This window comes from Xenopus tropicalis, chromosome 7, assembly GCF_000004195.4.
Source record: "Xenopus tropicalis strain Nigerian chromosome 7, UCB_Xtro_10.0, whole genome shotgun sequence".
In the NCBI taxonomy this organism is placed as follows: domain Eukaryota; kingdom Metazoa; phylum Chordata; class Amphibia; order Anura; family Pipidae; genus Xenopus; species Xenopus tropicalis.
In genome coordinates this window covers 1420962-1440616 of record NC_030683.2, presented here as the reverse complement: position 1 = coordinate 1440616, position 19655 = coordinate 1420962, and the positions used below count along the sequence as shown (strand labels likewise).

The 19655-nt window shown below is 46.6% G+C and overlaps 1 protein-coding gene across 1 annotated transcript in view; it reads right to left on the bottom strand.

Annotated features, from left to right (window-relative positions):
* sorcs1 (sortilin related VPS10 domain containing receptor 1) overlaps positions 1-19655 on the bottom strand; it is a 197556-nt gene that overhangs the window by 96478 nt on the left and 81423 nt on the right. Inside the window, 1 exon segment of the mRNA XM_031905713.1 lies at positions 11043-11142. Within this exon segment, the coding sequence (XP_031761573.1) occupies positions 11043-11142 (100 nt within the window).

The following is a 19655-nucleotide window of genomic DNA, read 5'->3' as shown; positions in this document are numbered from 1 at the left end:
AACCCCCCCACCTTGTTATTCCAGTAGAACCCCCCCACCTTGTTATTCCAATAGAACCCCCCCCACCTTGTTATTCCAGTAGAACCCCCCCCACCTTGTTATTCCAGTAGAACCCCCCCACCTTGTTATTCCAGTAGAACCCCCCCCCACCTTGTTATTCCAGTAGAACCCACCCACCTTGTTATTCCAATAGAACCCCCCACCTTGTTATTCCAGTAGAACCCCCCCCCACCTTGTAATTCCAATAGAACCCCCCCACCTGTTATTCCAGTAGAGAACCCCCCCACCTTGTTATTCCAATAGAACCCCCCCCCCACCTTGTTATTCCAGTAGAACCCCCCCACCTTGTTATTCCAATAGAACCCCCCACCTTGTTATTCCAGTAGAACCCCCACCTTGTTATTCCAATAGAACCCCCCCCCACCTTGTTGATTCCAGTAGAACCCCCCCCCCACCTTGTTATTCCAATGGAACCCCCCCCACCTTGTTATTCCAGTAGAACCCCCCCCATCTCTTTCTCTCTGATTCACCCAAACAAACAGAAGGAACAAAAGGTTTATAGACGATCACTTGCAGTACCGCTTCCCACCACCTACAGCCGGCAGCCTTCCCATTGGGCACAACAGAACAGCGCCCCCATTAGCGCCACCGAACTGCACATTGTTTCCTGGGAAACTGTCAATTGGATGAGTAACGGCTCTGCTGGGAGTTGGTTTTGGTAAAAGTTCCTGAACTACCTACCTACTGTATATACTGTTACTATGGAACTATCCGTACTCCCTACCTACTGTATATACTGTTACTATGGAACTATCCGTACTACCTACTGTATATACTGTATATACTTGTTACTATGGAACTATCTGTACTCCCTACCTACTGTATATACTGTTACTATGGAACTATCCGTACTACCTACCTACTGTATATACTGTTACTATGGAACTATCCGTACTCCCTACCTACTGTATATACTGTTACTATGGAACTATCCGTACTCCCTACCTACTGTATATACTGTTACTATGGAACTATCTGTACTACCTACCTACTGTATATACTGTTACTATGGAACTATCCGTACTCCCTACCTACTGTATATACTGTTACTATGGAACTATCTGTACTCCCTACCTACTGTATATACTGTTACTATGGAACTATCGTACTCCCTACCTACTTATATACTGTTACTGTGGAACTATCCGTACTCCCTACCTACTGTATATACTGTTACTGTGGAACTATCCGTACTCCCTACCTACTGTATATACTGTTACTGTGGAACTATCCGTACTCCCTACCTACTGTATATACTGTTACTGTGGAACTATCCGTACTACCTACCTACTGTATATACTGTTACTATGGAACTATCTGTACTACCTACCTACTGTATATACTGTTACTATGGAACTATCCGTACTACCTACCTACTGTATATACTGTTACTATGGAACTATCCGTACTACCTACCTACTGTATATACTGTTACTATGGAACTATCTGTACTACCTACCTACTGTATATACTGTTACTATGGAACTATCCGTACTACCTACCTACTGTATATACTGTTACTATGGAACTATCTGTACTACCTACCTACTGTATATACTGTTACTATGGAACTATCCGTACTACCTACCTACTGTATATACTGTTACTATGGAACTATCCGTACTACCTACCTACTGTATATACTGTTACTATGGAACTATCTGTACTACCTACCTACTGTATATACTGTTACTATGGAACTATCTGTACTACCTACCTACTGTATATACTGTTACTATGGAACTATCCGTACTACCTACCTACTGTATATACTGTTACTATGGAACTATCCGTACTACCTACCTACTGTATTACTGTACTTGAACTATCCGACTACCTACCTACTGTATATACTGTTACTATGGAACTATCGGTACTACCTACCTACTGTATATACTGTTACTATGGAACTATCGGTACTACCTACCCACTGTATTATACTGTTTTACTATGGAACTATCGCGTACTACCTACTACTGTATATACTGTTACTATGGAACTATCTGTACTACCTACCTACTGTATATACTGTTACTATGGAACTATCTGTACTACCTACCTACTGTATATACTGTTACTATGGAACTATCCGTACTACCTACCTACTGTATATACTGTTACTATGGAACTATCTGTACTACCTACCTACTGTATATACTGTTACTATGGAACTATCTGTACTCCCCACCTACTGTATATACTGTTACTATGGAACTATCCGTACGACCTACTGTATATACTGTTACTATGGAACTATCCGTACGAACCTACTGTATATACTGTTACTATGGAACTATCCGTACGATCCTACTGTATATACTGTTACTATGAACTATCCGACGCCTACCTACGTGTATATTACTTAGTTACTTTGGAACTATCGTGTATCCCTACCTACTGATATATACTGTTACTGTGGAACTATGCTGTCTACCTAGCCTACTGTACTACTGTTACTATGGAACTATTCCGTACTCCCTACCTTACTGTAATATACTGTACTATTGAACTATCAGTACGACCTACCTACTGTATTATACTGTTACTTGGAACTATCCGTACTCCTACCGTACGTATATACTGTACTATGGAACTATCCGTACTCCCTATCGCTACTGTATTATACTGTTACTATGGAACTATCCGTACTTCCCTACCTTACTGTAACTTTACTGTTTACTATGGAACTATCCATACTACCCTATCCTACTTGTATATACTGTTTACTATGGAACTATCTGTACTCCCTACCTTACTGTATTACTGTTACTGTGGAACTATCCTGTACTCCTCACCTGACTGTATATACTGTTTACTATGGGAACTATCCGTACTACGACCTACTGGTTTACTACTGTATATACTGTTACTATGGAACTATCCGTACTACCTACCTACTGTATATACTGTTACTATGGAACTATCTGTACTACCTACCTACTGTATATACTGTTACTGTGGAACTATCCGTACTACCTACTGTATATACTGTTACTATGGAACTATCCGTACTACCTACCTACTGTATATACTGTTACTATGGAACTATCTGTACTACCTACCTACTGTATATACTGTTACTATGGAACTATCTGTACTACCTACCTACTGTATATACTGTTACTATGGAACTATCTGTACTACCTACCTACTGTATATACTGTTACTATGGAACTATCCGTACTACCACTGTATATACTGTTACTGTGGAACTATCCGTACTACCTACTGTATATACTGTTACTATGGAACTATCTGTACTACCTACCTACTGTATATACTGTTACTATGGAACTATCAGTACTACCTACCTACTGTATATACTGTTACTATGGAACTATCCGTACTCCCTACCTACTGTATATACTGTTACTATGGAACTATCCGTACTCCCTACCTACTGTATATACTGTTACTATGGAACTATCCGTACTCCCTACCTACTGTATATACTGTTACTATGGAACTATCCGTACTACCTACCTACTGTATATACTGTTACTGTGGAACTATCCGTACTACCTACCTACTGTATATACTGTTACTATGGAACTATCCGTACTACCTACCTACTGTATATACTGTTACTATGGAACTATCCGTACTTCCCTACCTACTGTATATACTGTTACTATGGAACTATCCGTACTACCTACCTACTGTATATACTGTTACTATGGAACTATCCGTACTACCTACCTACTGTATATACTGTTACTATGGAACTATCCGTACTCCCTACCTACTGTATATACTGTTACTATGGAACTATCCGTACTGCCTACCTACTGTATATACTGTTACTATGGAACTATCCGTACTACCCCACCTACTGTATATACTGTACTATGGAACTATCCGTACTCCCTACCTACTGTATATACTGTTTACTATGGAACTATCCGTACTTCCCTACCACTGTATATACTGTTACTATGGAACTATCCGTACTCCCTACCTACTGTATATACTGTACTATGGAACTATCCGTACTCCTACCTACTGTATATACTGTTACTATGGAACTATCGTACTCCCTACCTACTGTATATACTGTTACTATGGAACTATCCGTACTCCCTACCTACTGTGATTACTGTACTATGGAACTATCGTCTCCTACCTACTGTATATATGGTTAACTGTGAACTATCGTACTCCCTACCTACTGTTATATACTGTTACTGTGGAACTATCCGTACTCCCTACCTACTGTATATACTGTACTGTGGAACTATCCGTACTCCCTACCTACTGTATATACTGTTACTGTGGAACTATCCGTACTACCTACCTACTGTATATACTGTTACTGTGGAACTATCTGTACTACCTACCTACTGTATATACTGTTACTATGGAACTATCTGTACTACCTACCTACTGTATATACTGTTACTATGGAACTATCCGTACTACCTACCTACTGTATATACTGTTACTATGGAACTATCTTGTACTACCTACCTACTGTATATACTGTTACTATGGAACTATCCGTACTACCTACCTACTGTTATATACTGTTACTATGGAACTATCCGTACTACCTACCTACTGTATATACTGTTACTATGGAACTATCCGTACTACCTACCTACTGTATATACTGTTACTATGGAACTATCCGTACTACCTACCTACTGTATATACTGTTACTATGGAACTATCTGTACTACCTACCTACTGTATATACTGTTACTATGGAACTATCTGTACTACCTACCTACTGTATATACTGTTACTATGGAACTATCCGTACTACCTACCTACTGTATATACTGTTACTATGGAACTATCCGTACTACCTACCTACTGTATATACTGTTACTATGGAACTATCCGTACTACCTACCTACTGTATATACTGTTACTATGGAACTATCCGTACTACCTACCTACTGTATATACTGTTACTATGGAACTATCCGTACTACCTACCTACTGTATATACTGTTACTATGGAACTATCCGTACTACCTACCTACTGTATATACTGTTACTTTGGAACTATTACTACCTACCTACTGTATATACTGTTACTATGGAACTATCTGTACTACCTACCTTGTATATACTGTTACTATGGAACTATCTGTACTACCTACCTACTGTATATACTGTTACTATGGAACTATCTGTACTACCTACCTACTGTATATACTGTTACTATGGAACTATCTGTACTCCCCACCTACTGTATATACTGTTACTATGGAACTATCCGTACGACCTACTGTATATACTGTTACTATGGAACTATCCGTACGACCTACTGTATATACTGTTACTATGGAACTATCCGTACGACCTACTGTATATACTGTTACTATGGAACTATCCGTACTCCCTACCTACTGTATATACTGTTACTATGGAACTATCTGTACTACCTACCTACTGTATATACTGTTACTATGGAACTATCTGTACTCCCTACCTACTGTATATACTGTTACTATGGAACTATCCGTACTCCCTACCTACTGTATATACTGTTACTATGGAACTATCAGTACTACCTACCTACTGTATATACTGTTACTATGGAACTATCCGTACTCCCTACCTACTGTATATACTGTTACTATGGAACTATCCGTACTCCCTACCTACTGTATATACTGTTACTATGGAACTATCCGTACTCCTACCTACTGTATATACTGTTACTATGGAACTATCCGTACTCCCTACCTACTGTATATACTGTTACTATGGAACTATCTGTACTCCCTACCTACTGTATATACTGTTACTATGGAACTATCCGTACTCCCTACCTACTGTATATACTGTTACTATGGAACTATCCGTACTACCTACCTACTGTATATACTGTTACTATGGAACTATCCGTACTACCTACCTACTGTATATACTGTTACTATGGAACTAATTCTGTACTCCCTACCTACTGTATATACTGTTACTGTTGAACTATCTGTTACTCCTTCACCTACTGTATATACTGTTACTATGGAACTATCCGTACTACCTACCTACTGTATTATACTGTTACTGTGGAACTATCTGTACTCCTCACTACTGTAATAATACTGTTACTATGGAACTATCTGTACTACCTACCTACTGTATATACTGTTACTGTGGAACTATCCGTACTACCTACTGTATATACTGTTACTATGGAACTATCCGTACTACCTACCTACTGTATATACTGTTACTATGGAACTATCTGTACTACCTACCTACTGTATATACTGTTACTGTGGAACTATCCGTACTACCTACTGTATATACTGTTACTGTGGAACTATCCGTACTACCTACTGTATATACTGTTACTATGGAACTATCTGTACTACCTACCTACTGTATATACTGTTACTATGGAACTATCAGTACTACCTACCTACTGTATATACTGTTACTATGGAACTATCCGTACTCCCTACCTACTGTATATACTGTTACTATGGAACTATCCGTACTCCCTACCTACTGTATATACTGTTACTATGGAACTATCCGTACTCCCTACCTACTGTATATACTGTTACTATGGAACTATCCGTACTCCCTACCTACTGTATATACTGTTACTGTGGAACTATCCGTACTACCTACCTACTGTATATACTGTTACTGTGGAACTATCTGTACTACCTACCTACTGTATATACTGTTACTATGGAACTATCCGTACTCCCTACCTACTGTATATACTGTTACTATGGAACTATCCGTACTCCCTACCTACTGTATATACTGTTACTACGGAACTATCTGTACTCCCTACCTACTGTATATACTGTTACTATGGAACTATCTGTACTACCTACCTACTGTATATACTGTTACTACGGACTATTGTACTACTACTGTATACTGTTACTATGGAACTATCAGTACTACCTACCTACTGTATATACTGTTACTATGGAACTATCCGTACTCCCTACCTACTGTATATACTGTTACTATGGAACTATCCGTACTCCCTACCTACTGTATATACTGTTACTATGGAACTATCCGTACTCCCTACCTACTGTATATACTGTTACTATGGAACTATCCGTACTCCCTACCTACTGTATATACTGTTACTATGGAACTATCCGTACTCCCTACCTACTGTATATACTGTTACTATGGAACTATCTGTACTCCCTACCTACTGTATATACTGTTACTATGGAACTATCCGTACTACCTACCTACTGTATATACTGTTACTATGGAACTATCCGTACTACCTACCTACTGTATATACTGTTACTATGGAACTATCCGTACTCCCTACCTACTGTATATACTGTTACTATGGAACTATCCGTACTCCCTACCTACTGTATATACTGTTACTATGGAACTATCCGTACTACCTACCTACTGTATATACTGTTACTGTGGAACTATCTGTACTACCTACCTACTGTATATACTGTTACTATGGAACTATCCGTACTCCCTACCTACTGTATATACTGTTACTATGGAACTATCCGTACTACCTACCTACTGTATATACTGTTACTGTGGAACTATCTGTACTCCCTACCTACTGTATATACTGTTACTATGGAACTATCTGTACTCCCTACCTACTGTATATACTGTTACTATGGAACTATCTGTACTACCTACCTACTGTATATACTGTTACTATGGAACTATCTGTACTACCTACCTACTGTATATACTGTTACTATGGAACTATCTGTACTCCGTACCTACTGTATATACTGTTACTATGGATCCGTGATGTAGCCATATAGAGCAATATATATATATAGTGTAAAGCTTCTGATTGGGCAGTCGGTACCTGTGACCATGTGACTCTGGGCTGGAAGCAGTTAACCCTACGCTGGGCTGTAAATGTACTTCCAGTAACTATGATTTTACTGTCGCTGAGTAATGAAGTACAGTAAGGAGATTACAGCGCCGTCCCCCCATAGCTCTATTATATGGATATACATTATATACTGTCAGTTCTGTGGGCTCAGGCCCATGATACCGGCACGGTACCCCCCTTTCTGGTGAATATCAGGGGGCTGGGAGTCTGTGAGGGGAATCAGAATGGAGAATCTCATGGGATCTCAGCGCTCTGACCTTTCGGCGCCGGGAGTGGGCCTATCAGCAGAACTAATGGAGCGATACCCTCTGGCCGGTAATTGCCCGACATAACATTTACAGAGACTCTCCTGCCCCATCAGCGCCGGCTCCCAAGTGATATTTAGGATTTAGCAGACAAATGACATCGATAGAAACGGTTTCTCTATTCATCCGCAGCGCCGGCACATCCCACCCACAGCGCCGGGCCGGTACCGGTTCTTTATTATTAGAGTATTGGCGACAAATGGACCTGGAACCAACGCTGGAGCCCAGGAAACTTCTAACATAGGAATAAAGTCCCCCCCCCCCCCCCCCCCGGATCCACTGCCAAATAAAGACCCCACAGCCCGGGGGTCCCACAGTCAGAGACTCCCCCCCTTTAAATTAACTTTTAGTAGGATGTAGAGCTGGATATTCCGAGACAGTTTGCAATTGGTCTTCATTTCCTTCTATTTATAGTTTTTGAATTATTATGCTTAAACGGCCGAACGGCCGATTGCGTTTTTTTCGTAATGATCGGTATTTTGCAATTTTTTTCGGAAAATTGTCGCAACTTTTTCGTTACTAATACGATTTGTGCGAAAAAACGCGAGTTTTTCGTAGCCATTCCGAAAGTTGCGCAAAATCTGGCGATTTTTCGTAGCGTTAAAACTTGCGCAAAAAGTTGCGATTTTTTCGTAGCGTTAAAACTTGTGCGAAACGTCGCAACTTTTAAGTTTTACCGCTACGAAAAAGGCGCAACTTTTCGCGCAAGTTTTAATGCTACGAAAAAATCACCAGATTTTGCGCAACTTTCGGAATGGCTACGAAAAACTCGCGTTTTTTCGCGCAAATCGTATTGGTGCCGAAAAAGTCGCAACAATTTCCGAAAAGTCGTAAAGACGCCGAAAAAATCGCAAAAAATACGAAAAAGTCGCAAAATGTTCGTTTTTAAATTGGAATTTTTCCAATTCGGTTCAGATTCGTGTCTTAGTAAATGTGCCCCTTAGTGTTCAGCAGCTCCCCAGTTTGGCGTTTCAGCAGCTATTTGATTGCTAGGGTCCGGTTTACCCTAGCAACCAGGGAGTGGTTTAAAAGGGAGGCGGGGGAGGGGCTGAATAGAAAGATAAGGAATAAAAAGTAACAATAACAATAAAACTGGAGCCTCACAGAGCAATAGGGTTTGGCTGCCGGGGTCAGTGACCCCCATTTGAGAAATTAAAAAAATGAAAAGTTGCTAAGAATTGGCCATTCTGTAGTATATGAAAAGTTAAATTCATTTTTGTATTTATCTATAGGTGGGAGTTGCCATACTTTGCCCATAGGACATTCCTTTTTTTCAATATATAGGGGGAACCCCAGGTGCCCCCCACAACTGCCAAAATGCAACATGGACGATGGAAGCCCCAGTATGGCAGCTCCCGCACACAGATTTCCGCACCAATAACCTGCAACTTTATCTTTGCACTTAAATATGAATATAAAGTTGTTTCTTTCGCCCCTTTTATATGATCAAGGCCAGCGAGACCCCCCCCCCATTCCACATAACATAAAAGGTGTGGCCACTCCTATTTCATGACATCATGGGGAAATGGCCACTCCCCGCAAACCTTTAATGGGATTTATTTAATGTTGGTATTTCTTTATTTCCCAGTGACCCCCCCATAACCCAGAGGGACACGTTTATAAAATGCAGCTGGCAGGGCCCCACTGAGTTTATTGCATAGGCCCTGCAACATGTATTTAGTAGACCTGTCCCTGAATTCCCAAGTGATCTGGTCGCCGTGCCATAACCAGGCCCCAGACCTAAGAAGTTGCCCCTGCTGGAGCTGCCATGTTGCCCCACCCCCCAGAGACTCCCTGCCCTAGGGCAGAACATTGCTGGGAATTGTGGGTAAAACCCAGAGTCTCTATTTCCCCTTTAAATAAACCTGCAGCCCCTTCCCCAGCGTTTAACAGGCGACACAGTTATGTATTTATTAACCCCCGGGGGTGCGGACGGTCCCCCCCCACCCTTTCCCGACTCGGCGGAGACAGCGCAGGTTTCCAGGGACGATTAAAGTTAAAAGATTCTATAAAATATTTGTTAGAGAAACGGCAGTAAATCCACCAAAGTCCTATTTATGGCGGCACAAAGCTGCCGGGCGCGGGAAATTGCTTCTGCCCCCCTCCCCGGCACCCGATTATTCCTATAACAATCATACCCACTGTGCCAGGGGCAGAATAGCACCAGGGGGGGCACTGCCAACACTAAGCAATAGGGGCAACTGCTATAACAGCAACTGATACAATGTAACGAGTGTGGGATACTCTCACTATTAGGAACCCCCAACCTGGGACCCCCCCCACCTGTATCTGAGCCCCCCCATTCCCATTATATACTCATTACAGCATTTGCCCCATAGACTGTAGTATTTATTCACAAGCAGAGGGGCATTTATCCCTTGGCCGGAGAAGTGGGGGGCTCTGCCTGGGACCCCCCCACCTGTATCTGAGCCCCCCCATCTCTGACACCCCCATAATATACTCATAACAGCACTTGCGCCATAGACAGTAGTATTTATTCCCAAGCAGAGGGGAATTTACCCCTTGGCCAAAGAAGTGGGGGGCTCTGCCTGGGACCCCCCCACCTGTATCTGAGCCCCCCATCTCTGACACCCCCATTATATACTCATAAGAGAACTTGCCCCATAGACAGTAGTATTTATTCCCAAGCAGAGGGGCATTTATCCCTTGGAACCCCCAACCTGGGACCCCCCCAACCTGTATCTGAGCTCCCCCATCCCCATTATATACTCATTACAGCATTTGCCCCATAGACTGTAGTATTCATTCACAAGTAGAGGGGCATTTATCCCTTGGCCGGAGAAGTGGGGGGCTCTGCCTGGGACCCCCAGCCCTGAGGGAGGGGGGCTCACCTTGCGCTTGTTGGTGGGACACACGTACAGGTAACTCAGAATGGTCTTCAGTCCGACTTTGTCGTTCAGCTTCTCGTACGTCGTCCCATAATCCGTCGACCTGGGAAATGAAAGAAATAAAGGGTAAGTAGGAAAGGTAAGTACAATGGAGGGTTTGTGGGGGGGGGGTGTTTAATGCACCAATCACAAAGCCCAGAGTGGGTTTCATTTACTAACAACCATGAAAATGTGGGTTTTGTGCCAAAGAAACAGCCGTAAACTTTAAAGGGGAACTTAACCTTCATTTCCTACAGTTTCAAAGACAATTTATTCAATTTCCTTATTTTTGTGTTTTTCATTCCAAGATTTTTTAATATTCCAATCTATTGGCTCAATAGTTTGGTTTCTAGGGTCACACATCCTAGCAACGAGGCTGAACAGTGAAAAAAATTATGCCATCACCTCCCCATCACTGGTTGTCATGCACCACTCGCCCTAGCAACCACAAAGCATTTCACATTCCAAACTTTAAAAATGACTAATTGAGAAACCTAAAAAGGTGCAGTTGCCTCTGTTGGCCATACGCAGAGAGGTGCAGTCGCACTGCAGGGATCCGTAGGGATGAGAGGGTTCAGCAGGAACAGCAGCTGGGAAATTCCTCCGGATCCTGTAAGTGACTGGGGCCCCCGGCCAAACGCCGCAAATCCTAATAAACGTATATATTTCCCTCCTTAACTGGGATTCAGGCGTCTGTAAGGCTTTTATGGGTATTTATGTGAAGATGTTTTGCATTTTGGGAAACGTTTAATTTAATTTGCGTGATGGATGGGAAAGCGCGTCGCTCCCAAATCTCCTCTCGCATCTCGTAAACTTTACGGCCGATCAGTTAAATGCGCCAAACGGCAATTTCTCTACCAAAATCCCACATACGTCTTTATTGTATTAAATAAGCACAATCCTAATATTAACTGCCCCCCCCCCCAATACTTGTGCCTATAGTAGCAGTGGGGGGATAATAGCCTCTGGGAAGGGACTGGGGCTGTGGGATAGCAGGTATAGTAGGGAGAGATGGTGCCTATAGTAGCAGTGGGGGGATAATAGCCTCTGGGAAGGGACTGGGGCTGTGGGATAGCAGGTATAGTAGGGAGAGATGGTGCCTATAGTAGCAGTGGGGGGATAATAGCCTCTGGGAAGGGACTGGGGCTGTGGGATAGCAGGTATAGTAGGGAGAGATGGTGCCTATAGTAGCAGTGGGGGGATAATAGCCTCTGGGAAGGGACTGGGGCTGTGGGATAGCAGGTATAGTAGGGAGAGATGGTGCCTATAGTAGCAGTGGGGGGATAATAGCCTCTGGGAAGGGACTGGGGCTGTGGGATAGCAGGTATAGTAGGGAGAGATGGTGCCTATAGTAGCAGTGGGGGGATAATAGCCTCTGGGAAGGGACTGGGGCTGTGGGATAGCAGGTATAGTAGGGAGAGATGGTGCCTATAGTAGCAGTGGGATAATAGCCTCTGGGAAGGGACTGGGGCTGGGGGATAGCAGGTATAGTAGGGAGAGATGGTGCCTATAGTAGCAGTGGGGGATAATAGCCTCTGGGAAGGGACTGGGGCTGTGGGATAGCAGGTATAGTAGGGAGAGATGGTGCCTATAGTAGCAGTGGGGGGATAGTAGCCTCTGGGAAGGGACTGGGGCTGTGGGATAGCAGGTATAGTAGGGAGAGATGGTGCCTATAGTAGCAGTGGGGGGATAATAGCCTCTGGGAAGGGACTGGGGCTGTGGGATAGCAGGTATAGTAGGGAGAGATGGTGCCTATAGTAGCAGTGGGGGGATAATAGCCTCTGGAAAGGGACTGGGGCTGTGGGATAGCAGGTATAGTAGGGAGAGATGGTGCCTATAGTAGCAGTGGGGGGATAATAGCCTCTGGGAAGGGACTGGGGCTGTGGGATAGCAGGTATAGTAGGGAGAGATGGTGCCTATAGTAGCAGTGGGATAATAGCCTCTGGGAAGGGACTGGGGCTGGGGGATAGCAGGTATAGTAGGGAGAGATGGTGCCTATAGTAGCAGTGGGGGGATAATAGCCTCTGGGAAGGGACTGGGGCTGTGGGATAGCAGGTATAGTAGGGAGAGATGGTGCCTATAGTAGCAGTGGGGGGAAAATAGCCTCTGGGAAGGGACTGGGGCTGTGGGATAGCAGGTATAGTAGGGAGAGATGGTGCCTATAGTAGCAGTGGGGGGATAATAGCCTCTGGGAAGGGACTGGGGCTGTGGGATAGCAGGTATAGTAGGGAGAGATGGTGCCTATAGTAGCAGTGGGGGATAATAGCCTCTGGAAAGGGACTGGGGCTGTGGGATAGCAGGTATAGTAGGGAGAGATGGTGCCTATAGTAGCAGTGGGATAATAGCCTCTGGGAAGGGACTGGGGCTGTGGGATAGCAGGTATAGTAGGGAGAGATGGTGCCTATAGTAGCAGTGGGATAATAGCCTCTGGAAGGGACTGGGGCTGTGGGATAGCAGGTATAGTAGGGAGAGATGGTGCCTATAGTAGCAGTGGGGGGATAATAGCCTCTGGGAAGGGACTGGGGCTGTGGGATAGCAGGTATAGTAGGGAGAGATGGTGCCTATAGTAGCAGTGGGGGGATAATAGCCTCTGGGAAGGGACTGGGGCTGTGGGATAGCAGGTATAGTAGGGAGAGATGGTGCCTATAGTAGCAGTGGGGGGATAATGGTACCACCTGATTGGTTGCTATGCGTTACCAGGCAATTATATAAGTTACACTCATTAATGCTCATGGGGGGGGGTAATTCCTACATGAATAGTAGAAGCCCCAGTAAGAAACCCCCCAGACGTGGCCCCCGGATCAGGAGAAGAAAGATACAAAGGACGACATGAAGGTGATTTCCGCGGGATGTTTGCAGAGAAGTTGGCATTTAAATAACTTCATTATGAGACTGACAGTTGCGCGTGTCCCGGTGCAAATGACATTTTCTCCGACTGTAATCTTCCCCGCGCTGCTTAAGTAGAGTCACGAAATTCCATTAATCCCCCGGCAACGCACGCGGAAACAGCGAGGCTCACAATGAGATTCCAATAGCGCCGGCGGCACAGGGCGGATTAGCCGCGCGCGTCTTAAGAGGAGCCAATTAGATACGGGAATAATACAGGGAAGGGATATTGTCTGCGCCGAGACACAGCCGGCCCTTTATTCAGGGCACAGTACCCCGGCTCCGTGATATACACCATAGAACCCCTGTGGGATGGAACCCCGACTGTGAGCCTGACCCCCAACATCACTGCCCAACCTCACTAATGCTCTTGTGGCTGAATGGGAGCAACTCCCAGCAACACTGTTCCACCATCTAGTGGGAACCTTCCCAGAAGGGCAGGGGCAGTTATAGCAGCAAGGGGAGGGGCAACTGCAAAATAAACCCCCATGGGTTGAGTTGTTGGGGAGCAGGGGCCCAGGAGTATAGAGGGGCCAGTGGGGCCCCTGACTGATGTACAATATATGTGTGAGATACAGATCATTATCCCCAAGGTTTGGGGGTGCAGGAGTATAGGGGGGCCAGTGGGGCCCCTGACTGATGTACAATATATGTGTGAGATACAGATCATTATCCCCAAGGTTTGGGGGTGCAGGAGTATAGGGGGGCCAGTGGGGCCCCTGACTGATGTACAATATATGTGTGAGATACAGATCATTATCCCCAAGGTTTGGGGGTGCAGGAGTATAGGGGGGCCAGTGGGGTCCCTGACTGATGTACAATATATGTGTGAGATACAGATCATTATCCCCAAGGTTTGGGGGTGCAGGAGTATAGGGGGGCCAGTGGGGTCCCTGACTGATGTACAATATATGTGTGAGATACAGATCATTATCCCCAAGGTTTGGGGGTGCAGGACTATAGGGGGGCCAGTGGGGTCCCTGACTGATGTACAATATATGTGTGAGATACAGATCATTATCCCCAAGGTTTGGGGGTGCAGGAGTATAGGGGGGCCAGTGGGGCCCCTGACTGATGTACAATATATGTGTGAGATACAGATCATTATCCCCAAGGTTTGGGGGTGCAGGAGTATAGGGGGGCCAGTGGGGCCCCTGACTGATGTACAATATCAATATATGTGTGAGATACAGATCATTATCCCCAAGATTTGGGGGTGCAGGAGTATAGGGGGGCCAGTGGGGTCCCTGACTGATGTACAATATATGTGTGAGATACAGATCATTATCCCCAAGGTTTGGGGGTGCAGGAGTATAGGGGGGCCAGTGGGGTCCCTGACTGATGTACAATATATGTGTGAGATACAGATCATTATCCCCAAGGTTTGGGGGTGCAGGGGTATAGGGGGGCCAGTGGGGCCCCTGACTGATGTACAATATACGTGTGAGATACAGATCATTATCCCCAAGGTTTGGGGGTGCAGGAGTATAGGGGGGCCAGTGGGGCCCCTGACTGATGTACAATATATGTGTGAGATACAGATCATTATCCCCAAGGTTTGGGGGTGCAGGAGTATAGGGGGGCCAGTGGGGCCCCTGACTGATGTACAATATATGTGTGAGATACAGATCATTATCCCCAAGGTTTGGGGGTGCAGGAGTATAGGGGGGCCAGTGGGGCCCCTGACTGATGTACAATATATGTGTGAGATACAGATCATTATCCCCAAGGTTTGGGGGTGCAGGAGTATAGGGGGGCCAGTGGGGCCCCTGACTGATGTACAATATATGTGTGAGATACAGATCATTATCCCCAAGGTTTGGGGGTGCAGGAGTATAGGGGGGCCAGTGGGGCCCCTGACTGATGTACAATATATGTGTGAGATACAGATCATTATCCCCAGGGTTTGGGGGTGCAGGAGTATAGGGGGGCCAGTGGGGTCCCTGACTGATGTACAATATATGTGTGAGATACAGATCATTATCCCCAAGGTTTGGGGGTGCAGGAGTATAGGGGGGCCAGTGGGGTCCCTGACTGATGTACAATATATGTGTGAGATACAGATCATTATCCCCAAGGTTTGGGGGTGCAGGAGTATAGGGGGGCCAGTGGGGTCCCTGACTGATGTACAATATATGTGTGAGATACAGATCATTATCCCCAAGGTTTGGGGGTGCAGGAGTATAGGGGGGCCAGTGGGGCCCCTGACTGATGTACAATATATGTGTGAGATACAGATCATTATCCCCAAGGTTTGGGGGTGCAGGAGTATAGGGGGGCCAGTGGGGTCCCTGACTGATGTACAATATATGTGTGAGATACAGATCATTATCCCCAAGGTTTGGGGGTGCAGGAGTATAGGGGGGCCAGTGGGGTCCCTGACTGATGTACAATATCAATATATGTGTGAGATACAGATCATTATCCCCAAGGTTTGGGGGTGCAGGAGTATAGGGGGGCCAGTGGGGTCCCTGACTGATGTACAATATATGTGTGAGATACAGATCATTATCCCCAAGGTTTGGGGGTGCAGGAGTATAGGGGGGCCAGTGGGGTCCCTGACTGATGTACAATATATGTGTGAGATACAGATCATTATCCCCAGGGTTTGGGGGTGCAGGAGTATAGGGGGGCCAGTGGGGTCCCTGACTGATGTACAATATATGTATGAGATACAGATCATTATCCCCAAGGTTTGGGGGTGCAGGAGTATAGGGGGGCCAGTGGGGTCCCTGACTGATGTACAATATATGTGTGAGATACAGATCATTATCCCCAAGGTTTGGGGGTGCAGGAGTATAGGGGGGCCAGTGGGGGCCCTGACTGATGTACAATATATGTGTGAGATACAGATCATTATCCCCAAGGTTTGGGGGTGCAGGAGTATAGGGGGGCCAGTGGGGCCCCTGACTGATGTACAATATATGTGTGAGATACAGATCATTATCCCCAAGGTTTGGGGGTGCAGGAGTATAGGGGGGCCAGTGGGGTCCCTGACTGAAACAGCTTGTTGCCCCAGGGCGGGGGCAGATACAGACATGTAGGGGTACAAATGGGCTGTCAGGAGTCGGAACTGACAGTGAGGATCTAGTGGTGCCGCTGCTCCCCATGAATAATTCAGCGTTTGCTGTTTCATCAGATTTCGCTTCCCAACAAGCAGAAAAGCCGAACGCGGCGCCGCTCCATCTTGTTCCTCGCGAGTCGTATTTATCAGCGCCCGTGGGAGCAGGAAGTGGCCATAAAACCCACTATTTATTGCTACTGGGATGAGCCCCCCCCATTCATTCTCCTCGCGTCTCTGGAACAGAAATGGACCCGGGGCCCTGGCAGCGCATTAACCCCTCAGTTGCTGGAGTGAATGGGAAGTGCCAAGGCCACAATGGGGCTCAGTAAGGGAGGGGGAGTCCATGCCCGCTGGGTACATTGTGGTGCTGCCGGGGGGGGGGATATTATGTAGAGGGGGATCGACACAAACACCCCAGAATTACCTGCGCCTCCTTATTGGGCTCATTTACTAAATCCATGCAAAGTGCCCTATTCACCCCCATACTGCCCGCGCCCCCATACTGCCCCTCTGCCCGCGCCCCCATACTGCCCACGGCCCCATACTGCCCCGCGCCCCCATACTGCCCCTTTGCCCACGGCCCCATACTGCCCCTCTGCCCGCACCCCCATACTGCCCCTCTGCCTGCGCCCCCATACTGCCCCTCTGCCCGCACCCCCATACTGCCCCTCTGCCCGCGCCCCCATACTGCCCCTCTGCCCGCACCCCCATACTGCCCCTCTGCCCACGGCCCCATACTGCCCCTCTGCCTGCGCCCCCATACTGCCCCTCTGCCCGCACCCCCATACTGCCCCTCTGCCTGCGCCCCCATACTGCCCCTCTGCCCGCACCCCCATACTGCACCTCTGCCCGCGCCCCCATACTGCCCCTCTGCCCGCACCCCCATACTGCACCTCTGCCCACGGCCCCATACTGCCCCTCTGCCTGCACCGCCATACTGCCCCTCTGCCTGTGCCTACTGATGCCTACACTGGGTGCCCGGCGTCTCGCTGACAGGTGATGCGCGGCGCCACCGACAGGCATTGTGGGTATTTCAGGGAAAATGTCAGCTTGTAACAATTCCCCCCCTTCCCATCTCTATTGAGCTGCACGGAGCGCGCGCGGGGGGGGGGGGTATCGCTCGCCGGATCTGCGCTCACAGCGTTTTATCTCCTCAGACACTTTGTCACCGGGAATGAGGCTCTTAGCGACGGCGCGTCAGTGTCAGATCCTCAGGCCTCAGATCTGCGAGAATCTCCAGATAAAAGAGAGAAGTTTGTCTGCGGAACTAGAAAGAGCCACACGGGGGGGGGGGAATCAGAACTGGATTGGGTTTTACTGGGGGGGAAAAGGCAGCAGCTTGTCTTAACGCGGGTGGTTCCGTGGATCTCAAAGAGAGGTTCTTATACACCATATAATTACCTTACAGATATATAGAAACATTGGGGTAACAGTCACCCCGCTATAGTTCCAGGGGTACCCAGGGCACAAATAAGCACTCACCCCAAATCCCCCCCTAACTGGCCTTCAGGCTGGGCCCCCTTAGCCCATAACAAGGTTACAGATATATAGAAACATTGGGGTAACAGTCACCCTGCTATAGTTCCAGGGGTACCCAGGGCACAAATAAGCACTCACCCCAAATCCCCCCCTAACTGGCCTTCAGGCTGGGCCCCCTTTAGCCCATAACAAGGTTACAGATATATAGAAACATTGGGGTAACAGTCACCCCACTTATAGTTCCAGGGGTACCCAGGGCACAAATAAGCACTCACCCCAAATCCCCCCCCTAACTGGCCTTCAGGCTGGGCCCCCTTAGCCCATAACAAGGTTACAGATATATAGAAACATTGGGGTAACAGTCACCCCGCTATAGTTCCAGGGGTACCCAGGGCACAAATAAGCACTCACCCCAAATCCCCCCCTAACTGGCCTTTCAGGCTGGGCCCCCTTAGCCCATAACAAGGTTACAGATATATAGAAACATTGGGGTAACAGTCACCCCGCTATAGTTCCAGGGGTACCCAGGGCACCAAATAAGCACTCACCCCCCCCCCCTAACTGGCCTTTAGGCTGGGCCCCCTTAGCCCATAACAAGGTTACAGATATATAGAAACATTGGGGTAACAGTCACCCCGCTATAGTTCCAGGGGTACCCAGGGCACAAATAAGCACTCACCCCAAATCCCCCCTAACTGGCCTTCAGGCTGGGGCCCCCTTAGCCCATAACAAGGTTACAGATATATAGAAACATTGGGGTAACAGTCACCCCGCTATAGTTCCAGGGGTACCCAGGGCACAAATAAGCACTCACCCCAAATCCCCCCCTAACTGGCCTTCAGGCTGGGCCCCCTTAGCCCATAACAAGGTTACAGATATATAGAAACATTGGGGTAACAGTCACCCCGCTATAGTTCCAGGGGTACCCAGGCACAAATAAGCACTCACCCCAAATCCCCCCCTAACTGGGCCTTCAGGCTGGGCCCCCTTAGCCCATAACAAGGTTACAGATATATAAGAAACATTGGTGGGTAACAGTCACCCCGCTATAGTTCCAGGGGGTACCCAGGGCACAAATAAGCAACTCACCCCAAAATCCCCCCCCTAACTGGCCTCAGGCTGGGCCCCCTTAGCCCATAACAAGGTTA